Raw genomic sequence first — 12894 nt, 5'->3', positions numbered from 1 at the left:
AAACATCATGAAGCAGAATCCAGCTGGAGCTGGTCCTTCTCTGGATGCCTCAGGATCCTCGCAGGGTTGGCCTTTTGTCTACTGAAGCTGGTACAATCTCCAGATGCCTCGGGATGGGTAGAAAAGTACAGAACAGATGGAGAGAATTAGCGTAGTTGCCATTCAGAATAGATGTACTGAAGTATGAAGTTATGGGATGAGTTACGCGTATGCCAGATTAAAGAGATACGTCTTGAGTCTACTTTTAACTTCTAACACTGTCTGGAAGGCTATTCCAAAGTTTCGGAGCTACAGATGTGGCCATTAAGACTGCGCGTGTTTTCCCGCGGGATGCCTCCATTTAGCGCGCGGCGCGCCGCGACTTGCCGTAAGCAACATTCGGGAATTTAAATAAATGTGTTGTGCTTCACTGAATATCCGCCAGATGGCGCATGGAAGGACTTTATTTAAACGCCGGCTCAAGTACTGTACAACGAAGAATTGTGTATAATTACTTAGTCTTAAACAATATTGTTCCCAATGCTGAAGCAAACATGAATTTTATTTTGCTTTACAACAGATCTGTCATGATAAATGTGTGTATATGTGCTTCATATTTTTTTCATAATGATGAAATGAGATGCCCAAATTCGTGCTTTAAAATTCTTAATAAGTTTCTTATATATTTTTTGTAATGTTTTAACAGGGACAAAACAGTGAAAGACATGTCTCGGTTTACATGGTGTTAAAATTAATTTAATTTCCTGATAGTAGGCTATCTGATAGTCTTAACTATGCGAATGTCCTGATTCGTGAATATGCCAACATATCTTATTTAAAACGTAAAAAATGTGTCGACATCATCAGAAGACATGAATGAACTATATATATATTATATTATTAAGTAAATATTATTTTATGACCACGAGCTTCTTCTGGCATTTTATAATAATCATCATATTTGCTGTTTGTGTCCAGCATTTAATAATTATTTCATACATTATTTAACCATGGCTGGAAATAATAGCTGGAATGTGATGTGATTGTGAATTCATGACTAAAATAAAGCTGTTCGTCTTTTGTAAAGTACTTTCACTTTACAAAAGGCAGCGTTTTTATAAAGCGTTTTTTAAAGGCAGCGTTTTTATGTAGGTTGATAAACGTGTGTTGTACAGTATATACACCGCGACAGCGCTCGCAGTTACTCACTTCTCACCTTTCATGCAGGTCTGCTCGGACTAATTCGTTTTAAACCCCTCAAAAATGTGTGTGTATACAGCCCCAAACCTCCATCAGTTATTAACAATAGCATCTATTTAGAAAAAATGCCCCAGTAATTTCGGAGCTTCAGGAAATCTCCCGGCGCTCTACACATAACACCGGGCCAACTCATGTCGAAAAGAATTTATAAACGGTTTCTAAACGTGGGCTATTGTTTTTTTTTACTTATAGTATTTGTTAATTTAATTTAAATGAGATTTGGGCTCAGGATATTGATTCGGCATCGTGATTCTCCTCTTTAATTTACTCCATAGTTTTAATCAGCGCTCAGCCGCATGCATGAAGTTTTCCAAAGCGCACCGGCAGAAGTAGACTAATGATTATGAACGCGTCGGGAAAACAGCAAGCAGACCGACTCTGGCCATTTAAAAAAACGTTTGCGTTCATTTTCTGACGCGCTCAAGTTCACCAAAAACAATACAGAACATCGCAGCTTATTTGCTTTCAAACGTTTTTTCGTTATTTTGAGTGCGCTTAAATAAAAGTTGAGTCTTATAAAGGCATGTAGTCTTATATAGTTTTATTATATAGTTTTTGCACATTAATCAGAGTCCTCATCTGTTACATTTTTGAGGACAATAGTTTTTTTTTCAGCCTGTCATGGCGTGCGCCCAAATCAATATCACTCCTCGCTCACTAGTTAGGCGGCCTCTCCTTCAGATATGCGAAGAAGAGCTCTCCTTGCTAAAGATCATGGGCTTCCAATCCGCGCTATAAAATACTCGGGGTTTGTTGGTTTACAGTGGATTTTACTACGCGGTGTGAATGAGACACACAACGCGGAAGTGCGGCATGCAAACGGGGCAATTGGAACGCGCCCCAGAGACTTCAAAGAAGAGCAAGCGCGAGCGGACGGAGGCAGGAGCCGCTGTCCGCGGATGGCCGTCGTATTCGTATTTTATAGCGCAGGGTGCAAGCCCGAGATTATTGGCATGGATGAGCTATGTCCAGGCATGGACCAGCATGTCATGTGGGCATTATAAGACTAAAAAGTGGCAGCTGGCACGCCTAAAAATAGACGCAGGTTAATTTTTTTATAGTCTAAATTAAAATCCACCTCTTTAGTGCCTCCTATTCCTATTAATCCTATTGTTCTTTTAGTGTCACTGCGTGTGCTTACAATGCCAGACAACATTCAAATGCAAATTATTCACTCTCCCCAAGTGTGAATCAGCTGTTCTCACCTATACATATTAACCTATACGTTCTCACCTAAAGTGTTTAGGTAAAATTCCACCTATACAAGTGTGACAAATATGCAAAGAAAAAATAGGAAGGGCAAATACTTTTTCATGGCACTTCACGTGTAGTCAGATTGTTCCACTGGGCTGAAACTGTGGCAGGTGGAGTTATAGCACTTTTCAAATCACACTTACTATACACTGATATGAATAACTTTGAATGATGAATGCTACGTTAATATGATCTTGGGCTTGCTCCACATTATAAAAGCAAAGCGCGGAGATGGAGATCAGGGAAGTACGTGATGTGGTGGAAAATAGGCAGTGGCGGTTCTACACTGAATTGCTCCGCGGGCGAGACTCCCTCCCGCCCCACCCCCGTCAGCGCCACTTCTAACCAACCAAACCCCCTGTCTGAAGTCTGCTCGGTCTTGTTAATTTGTTTTAAAACCCCCAATTCTGTGAATTCCCCCAGCAGCGAAACCGGTTTGATGACTTCACACCTGTTGTAAAGGTGAGATGGGGGATTACAGTAACTGTGGGTGCGCTTCACCTCGGAGCGCGCTGTCGCGTTGTATTCAAAGAATAGACTAAAACAAAGTCATGTTTGCTTCAGCATTGGAAACAATATTGTATTAGGCTAACTTTATTAAAGATTATACACTTTTGTATTCTTTGTCCACACACGTGGGCATCTTTAAATTTTTAGATATTGATCCTTTCTCGATGCAGCTAATTTTCTAGGCAAATTAATAATAATTTCCATGAATGAAAAGCAGGAAGAAGAAAAGGTTACGCGAAAATAAGAAAAAGCTTTAGAGGTAAATGCTGTGAAATGCTTCAAATGAACAGATTCTGCCTATAACAGGTCAGGGACAGTGAGGCTGGATCCAGCAGCGCACCACATCCCACATCATAATACATGCTGATGATGACCAACACGTCTCCCCTCATCTACCAGAGCCAAGTAAAAAGAATGGCAATCAAACAGAATAAAATTAGTAGCAGCACTAACTTGTGCTAGTTATTATGATGGTGGTCAATATTAATTGAAATAATGTTTCTCAGCATTATTTCGTGTTAATATTGACTACCCTAATAATTAAAATAAGTAACTAGTTTACTAGCGTGAGCTACTGCTGCTACTGATTTTATTTCAGCTTACCTGTTCAGTTTTATTGCCATTCCTTTTAAAATATTGTCTTTATAGATTTATATGTTGTTTGTCTTGATGTTCTTTTTTTTCGTTTCTTTGACCCAATATATGTTCAGTGATACTTCAAATAACATGTTTAAATAGCATTGATTTCTGTATTGTGTTATATTTTTATACTAGTAACTGGTGTTAAAAATGTATCTCTACATTAATGAGCCAATGTATTATGGTGTGGGCTGCTGTGGGCCAGGAAGTCCAGGGCCACTTTTTGGTCCCAGTCTGCCCCTGTAATAACGAATGGAGAAAGCGCAGTCGAAGCCCGGGGATTCTGTGTTCCGCGGGGGCCAGTCGTGAATAGCTGACACTCAGTGACAGCCAATGAAAGCATTTTTGCTGCTTTCCACGTGGTGTGGCGTTGCATAAATAATATCCGTATAATATCCGTATATCCTATAAAATCGTCCATATCGTCGAATAATAATAATAAATTTGGAGAACTACTACTACTAATAATAATAATTCTAAATGAAAATGAAGAATAAATACATATCAGTTTGAGCTTGACACGTTTATGAGCTCTGTCGCTTGCCGTCAATGGGACATAACATTTTTCGGCTTCAGTAGACACACAATACTTTAGACTGAAACACGACTGCCCCCTACATGTATTGAAGGGCATTTTCACAGCTTGCCGCGTGCACTCGCGGCAAGTCGTGGGATCCCTTTTCCGAAAACGTGCATTTTTAAAGGCCAGATCTGTAAATATGAAAAAGCCCTACCCCTTTTGTAGATTTTGAAATTCTAGGAATTACAAGAAGTCCAGAGTTTTGTGAAAAAGGCTGTTTTTGTGATATTGGAAATATGATTTTCAAAGGACAAGTTACTGTCTAATACTATGGCCTGGTCTTTTACTGTTGAGCTAGTAGTAACAGTGCATCCTTCTAAACGCAGGCTGAATTGTGAAAGCTGTTGTGTGCTGGCTTTTGGGCCGATGAGTAATATCTCTGTCTTGTCTGAGTTTAGTAAAAGAAAGTTATTGGTCATCTAATCTTTTATGTCCTGGACACACTCGGTTAATCTTGACAACTTGGGTATTTCGTCTGGTTTAGTTGAGATATACTGTATAATTGGGTATCATCAGCATAACAATGAAAACTAATCCCATGTCTACTAATGATGTTACCCAAGGAAAGCAAGTATATTGAGAACAGCAGAGGTCCTAAAACTGACCCTTGTGGGACCCCATATTTTACTGGCATTACACCAGACGGTTCTCCTTTTAGATCTACAAAATGGTATCGATCAGACAGGTATGATCTAAACCATTTTAATGCCTGTCCCTGAATACCTATGTGATTTTGTAAGCGATCTATGAGAATATTATGATCTATAGTGTCGAAAGCAGCACTAAGATCAAGCAAGACTAGTATTGAGATGCAGCCTTGGTCCGAAGCTAAAAACAAGTAGATTGCAATCTTAACTAGTGCAGTTTCTGTACTACGATGGGGCCTGAGACCTGACTGAAATTCTTCAAGGATGTTGTTTTCCTGCAAGAATGTGCATATTTGAGCTGATACTACTTTTTCTAATATTTTTGATATAAAGGGAAGATTTGAAATCGGTCTATAATTTGTTATTTAATTCGCGTCCTAATTAGATTTTTTTAAGAAGCAGCTTAATAACTGCCAACTTGAAATGTTTAGGGACGTGACCTAGATATAAAAAGTGGCTCTCCAACCGTATGCATCACTTCTTTTAAAAATCTGGTTGGGATTGGGTCTAACAGGCACGTTGTTGATTTAGCTGAGGTGATAAGTTTATAAAGCTCTTCCTGTCCTATACCTGTAAAGCACTGAAAAACTAAATGTGAAGCTTTAGGCTGAACTAGATCATGAGATGCTATTAGAGGTTGAACCTCCGTTATTTTCTTCCTGATGCTATCGATTTTTTCATTAAAGATGTCCATAAAGTCTTTACTACTAAAATGTTGTGGAGTACTCTCTGCAGGCATCTTAGGTTTTGTTAGGCGAGCCACTGTACTAAATAAGAACTTAAGTTTTCTTGCTATCAGTTGGCTAAGATGCTCGGTCCTAGCAGTTTTTGGAGCCTGTCTATAGCTGCACATACTGTCTTTGAACGCAATTCGAAAAACTTCTAATTTAGTTTTTCTCTATTTTCACTCGAGGTTATGGGTTGCTCTCTTTATGGCGCGAGTATAACTGTTGTACCATGGTGCAAGTGTTTTATCTCTAACTTTTTTTTATCTGATGGGAGCAACAGTGTCTAATGTACTGGGAAAATATAGTCGCCATGCTGCTAGTCACTTCATCTAGATCGTCTGCATTTAAGGGTCTAATAAGAAATTGGGACAGATCCGGCATATTACTTGTGAATCTGTCTTTAGTAGTTGGATTCATATTTCTAACAAATCGATAATGTGGGGAGACACAGCTAATCTGTTCTACGGGTGGAGTATATATCAGTAGGTGATGATCTGTGATATCATCACTTTGAGGTAAAATCTCTATATTAGAGACATCTATACCATGGGATATAATTAAATCTAGCGTATGATTACAGCGGTGAGTTGATTATTAGTGGAATATTAATATATATTCTAATATTCCAATAACATGTGAATAACTGCAAATATGACCATGTAAATGTGTTCAGGGCCGCGGTCTGTCAGTGAGTTTACTATGGTTAAACACATTCAAAAAATTTATATAAACACGTCTCTGTGTCCACTTACCATTAGGAGGAGACACTGCATGGAGCAGGTGTTACAGAGTGACTGCAGTGTGTGAGATGCTGCTGTGTGTTCTCCTGCTGACTGCCATTACAGTGCTGTGGATCAATTACCACATCCTGAAGACAGAAAACATCCAACTAAAGACCAGCAACAACAACCTGACTGTAGAGAGAGAGCAGTTTCAGACCTGTAACAACAACCAGATTATAGAGAGAGACCAGTTACAGACCAGTAACAACAACCTGATTATAGAGAGAGACCAGTTACAGACCAGTAACAACAACCTGATTATAGAGAGAGACCAGTTACAAACCAGTAACAACAACCTGATTATAGAGAGAGACCAGTTACAAACCAGTAACAACAACCTGATTATAGAGAGAGACCAGTTACAGAGGGAAAAAGCTGAACTCCAAAGGTTTTCAAAACTGGGTAATACTTTACTACAAAATTACCACATGATTTGTAATCAAATCATAATTGTTACCATTTATATTTATAATTAATGTTTAACATCATTAACACTAGAAGCGCCGAGCAGCGGTCATTTGACCGCAAGGGGGTAAAAAAAAAAAAATACTTCACACTCGATCAATTTCCAGGACCCTCCTTTCATGACTTTTCCTAGTTCTGTGAGCTTAATCACCCTGTATGCTTAAATTTTTAAAATCGCACCAGTAAAAGCCAGTATGAAGCTATTTTGCTCTTATTTACGTGAAATCACTGACAGCTGCGCGCCGGCATGACGTTTCCTGTCTTTTCCAACCCGCGATTCTCATTTCTCTCAGCAGATGGCGCAAGGAATCGCGCCAACTATTTATGCGTCATTCAGTGCGTATGTGTAACTATCTCAGGTTTCATTCCATATATATATATATATATATATATATATATATATATATATGCTTCCGTAAAATATCGACAATTCGCCATTCGTTCTGGCGTTGATAATCAGCGATATTTTATAAGGACATTTAGGGAATTTCGCTTTACTTAATTTTATAAGGTTTTGAGAAAATTAATTAGTTTGTTCGTTCTGTTAGAAGCTTCCGTGAAATTATCTCTAAAACAATATTGTTTTACATATTACATATGTAATGACCCCTCCTGAGGATATAAAGCCTCATTATTGAATGTAAATAAATCAGATCTACCACAGCAGATAATAAACTATGCTATGTCATAACCGAAGCAAACACCACGATTATGCCTCGTTTCGTTCAATGTTGCTAGGCAACGGACCACGCGCCTAATCGGCGGGAACGTGGTTCACTTGGCCGCAGTGTATTATAAACCTGCGAATTGTTCCACTGCTTATGCATAAAAGCGAGGGAAATGTGAAAGTGATGTGTGGCCACTGAATGAGAACTAAATAAAAGATTTCGGTAACTACACTGAGTGTAACATCTGCATAGTGACACTAAACAGCTGAACAACTTCACTTTCCCGTTTACCTCTGAGAAAAAAAAGCTGTATGTTGTTTGTTTATATGTAGAATGTTTATAAAAGTACAAGAAGTAGGCGCGCGCGCGCGCGCACAGACACACACACACACACCTCCCCTGAGCCCTCGGTCAACATCTAATGACCGTCGATATGCAAATGAGTCAAGACGTAGCCTAACGTGATGTCGTGTCGGATTTCAGCGGTCAAAGAAAGTGGAAAGACTTTGAAACAGTTGCAGCGTTTTTTTCAGTTACAACAAGCACAGCGATGAGTCCACGTTGTTTCACTGGTTATGACATAGTGACACTAAACAGCTGAACAACTTCACTTTTCTGTTTACCTCTAAGAAAAAAAAGCTGTATTTAGTTTGTTTATATTCAGAGTAACACCTTCCAACCACCTCTCATAGTCTATTGTTAGTTTTAATGATTTGGCTGAAACTAATTATCACTACATAAGTACCCCAACACCCCTGATCATGAGATTCAGCTGAAACTAATTCTATACATGCAACAGAAAATGTAGATGGAGATTCCAAATGTATAAAGATACATGCTATATATATATATTCCGCTTCAGCGTGTTTCTTAATCTTTCCCTATATATATATATATATATATATATATATATATATATTTATATATTTATATATTTATATATATATATATATTTATATATATATATATATATACTTTTCAAATAAAATCGCTATTACTTGACCCTGAAGTTTAGTTTAGCACACAAAAACTGAAAAGTCCTTTCTGGTAAATCAACTGCATATGTAGTTTATTCACAGCAATTCATTCATAAAATGAATATACATTGTACAGTACAAGGTAAACACGAGAAAGATTACAAAATAAAAAAACAAAGAGTGTCTTCTTTACAAACAGCTTCTACTGTGCGTCGAGATGCTGAAATCCCTTGCATGTTGCCCCTCAATTTTGTGCTTCCATTTCAAGTGGAGAGATATTTGACCAACAGCTTAGAACAAAAGAACTGTAGGTGTGATCACAACCCCCTCCGAACGACCGTGCCATCAATCACTGACCACCTCAGAAGTTCCCTCCAATGTATGCTGATGTTTTGCAAGTATTTTTGCAAAACTATGGCACTCTTTTGAGAGGTGGTTGGAATGTGTTATTCATTCATTTATTCTATTCTGTAGGGCACTAACTACACAGACCAAACTGATACCTTATTTTATTCTTATACTCATCGCTGTGCTTGTTGTAACTGAAAAACGCCGCAACTGCTTCAGGGGAGGTGTGTGTGTGTGAGCGCGCGCGCTGCAGCCTGTGAATGAATACGCACAGCAGAGGGACAGAGACGGGACATCTAATACCTTATTGTGTAGTGTCCCTTTTTCAGCGGATTTCTCTGCTACCGCAGATCAGTTTATCAACTTGTAATATATTAATTTTAGGAATATATTAACATGTGCAGACATTTAGTTGAGCGCTGCCCCTCTTGCCCCTGAATAGAGCCAGCCTCGATTACACACACATACACACACATATATATATAGCTAGCATGCATCGAATACACACACATATATATATATATATATATATATATATATATATATAGCATGTATCTTTATACATTTGGAATCTGCATCTACATTTTCTGTTGCATGTATAGAATTAGTTTCAGCTGAATCTCATGATCAGTGGTGTTGGGGTACTTATGTAGTGATAATTAGTTTCAGCCAAATCATTAAAACTAACAATAGACTATGAGAGGTGGTTGGAAGGTGTTACTCTGAATATAAACAAACTAAATACAGCTTTTTTTTCTCAGAGGTAAACAGAAAAGTGAAGTTGTTCAGCTGTTTAGTGTGACTATGTCATAACCAGTGAAACAACGTGGACTCATCGCTGTGCAAACTGAAAAAAACGCTGCCACTTCTTCAAAGTCTTTCCACTTTCTTTGACCGCTGAAATCCGACACGACACCACGTTAGGCTACGTCTTGACTCATTTGCATATCGACGGTCATTAGATGTTGACCGAGGGCTCAGGGGAGGTGGGTGTGTGTGTCTGTGCGCGCGCGCGCCTACTTCGTGTACTTTTATAAACATTCTACATATAAACAAACAACATACAGCTTTTTTTCTCAGAGGTAAACGGGAAAGTGAAGGTGTTCAGCTGTTTAGTGTCACTATGCAGATGTTACACTCAGTGTAGTTACCGAAATCTTTGATTTAGTTCTCATTCAGTGGCCACACATCACTTCCACATTTCCCTCGCTTTTATTACATGAACATAAGCAGTGAAACATCCCGCAGGTTTATAATACACCGCGGCCAAGTGAACCGATTAGGCGCGTGGTCCGTTGCCTAGCAACACTGAACAAAAGGAGGCATATCCGTTGTGTTTGCTTCGGTTATGACATAGTATAGTTTATTATCTGCTGTGGTAGATCTGATTTATACAAATTTAATATTGTTTTAGCGATAATTTCACGGAAGCGAGTTCAGAACTAAATCGCTGCTCCGAGACGTTCAGAAGCTTCAAATAGAATGAACAAACTAATAACATTTTCTCCATACGATATAAAATTAAGTAGAGCTTTCCTTTTTGTTATAGTACGAAGCCCCTAGATGGACAAAGGAGGAGAAAAAACGGCAGAAAAAAGTCAAAAACTTTGGGTTATAATTCCAAACATGACTTGTTTTTCCCCTCTTCGTTTGTCCCCTTAGAGACTCTGTAGGAGGTTTTCTCAGTTAAATATGAAAAAAAGATACCGCTTATTATCAACGCGGGAATGACTGGCGCATTGTCCAAGTGCAAGTTGATCTTGGAGCTAAACTATTTGCTTTGGGTGAAAGCGCCATCTAGCGATCATTGTGTGTCAGCAGCAGCTTCCCATTCAAAACAATAGGCGGTCAAATGACCGCTGAACCGCGCTTTTAGTAGGTGACACTGGCGCGGCGCTTCTAGTGTTAAAACAAGTCTGTTCCTGTTATCACTTCTCCATATTGTAGCAGCTAGTCTGTAGTAATCTGTGCTTCTGTTGTTGTTGTTTTGTTATCATGATGCTAGGAAATCAGAAAGTGCAAATTTATCTGTGGCGAAAAAATTAAAATACTGACTTACAAATAAACTGTAAAAATAATAATGTTGAGGCCTAAGTAATGTTTTTTTAATAAATAATAAGTAATGTCTTTTTTTTTAATCTTCTGATTATAGGATGGAGTTTCTTCAGCTCCAGTTGTTACTACATCTCTACTGAGCAGAAGACCTGGACTGAGAGCAGACAGTACTGCAGAGGGAGAGGAGCAGACCTGGTGATCATAAACAGCAGAGAGGAACAGGTGTGTGTGTGTGTGTGTGTGTGCGCGCGTGTGCATGAGAGACAGAGAGAGTGTGATTCTTATTTATACTTATATTTTACTAAAACCATGACAGGAGTTTATCACTAAACTGCTGGGCGGTAACCAAGCTTGGATTGGTCTCAGTGACGGAGACACAGAAGACGAGTGGAAGTGGGTGGACGATACACCACTGAGAACTGGGTAAGAAATCACTGAACTAATAATTTGCTTATGATACAGTTACTGACTCTTCATTAGTCTGAGAAACAAAACAGATTCTTTGATTCTCTCCTTCAGGTTTTGGGCAGGTGGAGAACCAAACAGTAAAGGAGGAGATGAGGATTGTGTTTTAACTTTTCCTTCCTTCAACTGGGCTGATTATATCTGTAACAGTAAGTTTGTGTTAATCTGTGAGAAAACAATCTTTAACTGAATTGCTGTATGTGAATAAAAAGCAGTAAATTGAATGTACATGTGTATCTGTGTGTCAGTGCGTTGTGTCTGAAAAATCCTCATTACTGTTAATAACTCTGTAACCATCATGGTGTCACCTGTTTATCTTATCTGTCAGAACGTCTCGGCCCAGATAGCACACACACGTAGCGGAGACGTCTATGCTACGTCATCTTTTTTATCTGGCAGATGTCTGGCAGAGGGCGTTTGCTCATTTGGCAGCCGTCGCCAAGACGTCCGTGCCAGGTGTTAGAACGACACTTAGCCTACGTATTTAAGATGTACAGATGTCGCCATTAAAAATGCACGTTTCGAGAAAAGGAATCCCGTGACTTGCCGTGGCTTTACGCAGCTGTGCAGGGCAAGCTGTGAAAATGCCCTTCATTACCTGTAGGGGGCTGTCGTTTCTCAGTCTGAAGTATTGTATGTCTACTGAAGCCGAAGCTCTCTCTTAGGTGCTCATTGACAGTAAGCGACGGAGCTCATAAACGTGTCAAGCTCAAACTGTAAATATTGATATGTATTTATTCTTCATTTTTTCTCTCCTACGATGATGATACTTCTTTGACTGCGCTTTGTTTATTCAGTATTATAATTATTGGTAGCAGTAGTCCTCCGAATTTATTATTGTTATTATTCTTATTGTTGTAACACACCTGTGCCTGTGTGCAAAAGACTACAATGATGTATGATATGTTAGCTTAAAACAATACTGTTTTACTGTGTTTATGGGTTTTAAAAATACACTAAACAATAAACACTGTCTTCTGCAAAGTGAAAGTAAGTTGCACGTGCGGCTTTTGATCAAAAGGCTGTTACTGTGTGCGCAGATATTAGCAGATTTATCGATAAAACAACAGACATGAAATAAAACAAACACAAAAATATGTACCACTCTCTGAATACAACGCGACAGCATGCAAAATCCCCGGGCTTTGACTGCACTTCATTCGTTAGTACTGTAATAACACACAAAAAAAATGCTGGTTTTCTGTAAACACATAATTGGGTTGTTTATGCTGGGTCAAAATTCTGTGTTATTTCAGGTACTTTAATCACACTGTTTGGTTGCTTTTTCTATGAATACTAAATGTGTTGCATAATTTAACTCAATGCAAAAAACGGAAAAAAGAAACTTCTCCATTTCCCCCCTAGACCTTTTGTTCTGGTGTTTATGCAGTAAACCCATGGGTAAACACGATGATTTAAAAATTTAATTAACCCTTAGGAGTCTGAGGGTGTTTTGGAGCCCTGAAGAGATTCTGACGTGTCCTGACATTTGTGTATTTTTCAGTTACTTATAAACATACAAATGTCTAAAGTCTGA

The 12894-nt window shown here is 38.7% G+C and overlaps 1 protein-coding gene across 1 annotated transcript in view; it reads left to right on the top strand.

Moving 5' to 3' along the window:
* The window catches only part of LOC128508502 (C-type lectin domain family 4 member K-like), a 214445-nt gene extending 202898 nt beyond the window's left edge, over window positions 1-11547 (top strand). The window contains exons 5-8 of the mRNA XM_053479848.1: window positions 6453-6781; window positions 10990-11114; window positions 11209-11315; window positions 11412-11547. Of these exons, the coding sequence (XP_053335823.1) occupies window positions 6453-6781; window positions 10990-11114; window positions 11209-11315; window positions 11412-11547 (697 nt within the window). The remainder of the gene's footprint in view (window positions 1-6452; window positions 6782-10989; window positions 11115-11208; window positions 11316-11411) is intronic.
* Window positions 11548-12894: the final 1347 nt, after the last annotated feature.

Source organism: Clarias gariepinus, chromosome 20 (assembly GCF_024256425.1).
Source record: "Clarias gariepinus isolate MV-2021 ecotype Netherlands chromosome 20, CGAR_prim_01v2, whole genome shotgun sequence".
NCBI classification, from domain to species: Eukaryota; Metazoa; Chordata; class Actinopteri; order Siluriformes; family Clariidae; genus Clarias; species Clarias gariepinus.
This window is presented reverse-complemented; position numbering and strand designations above follow the sequence as displayed.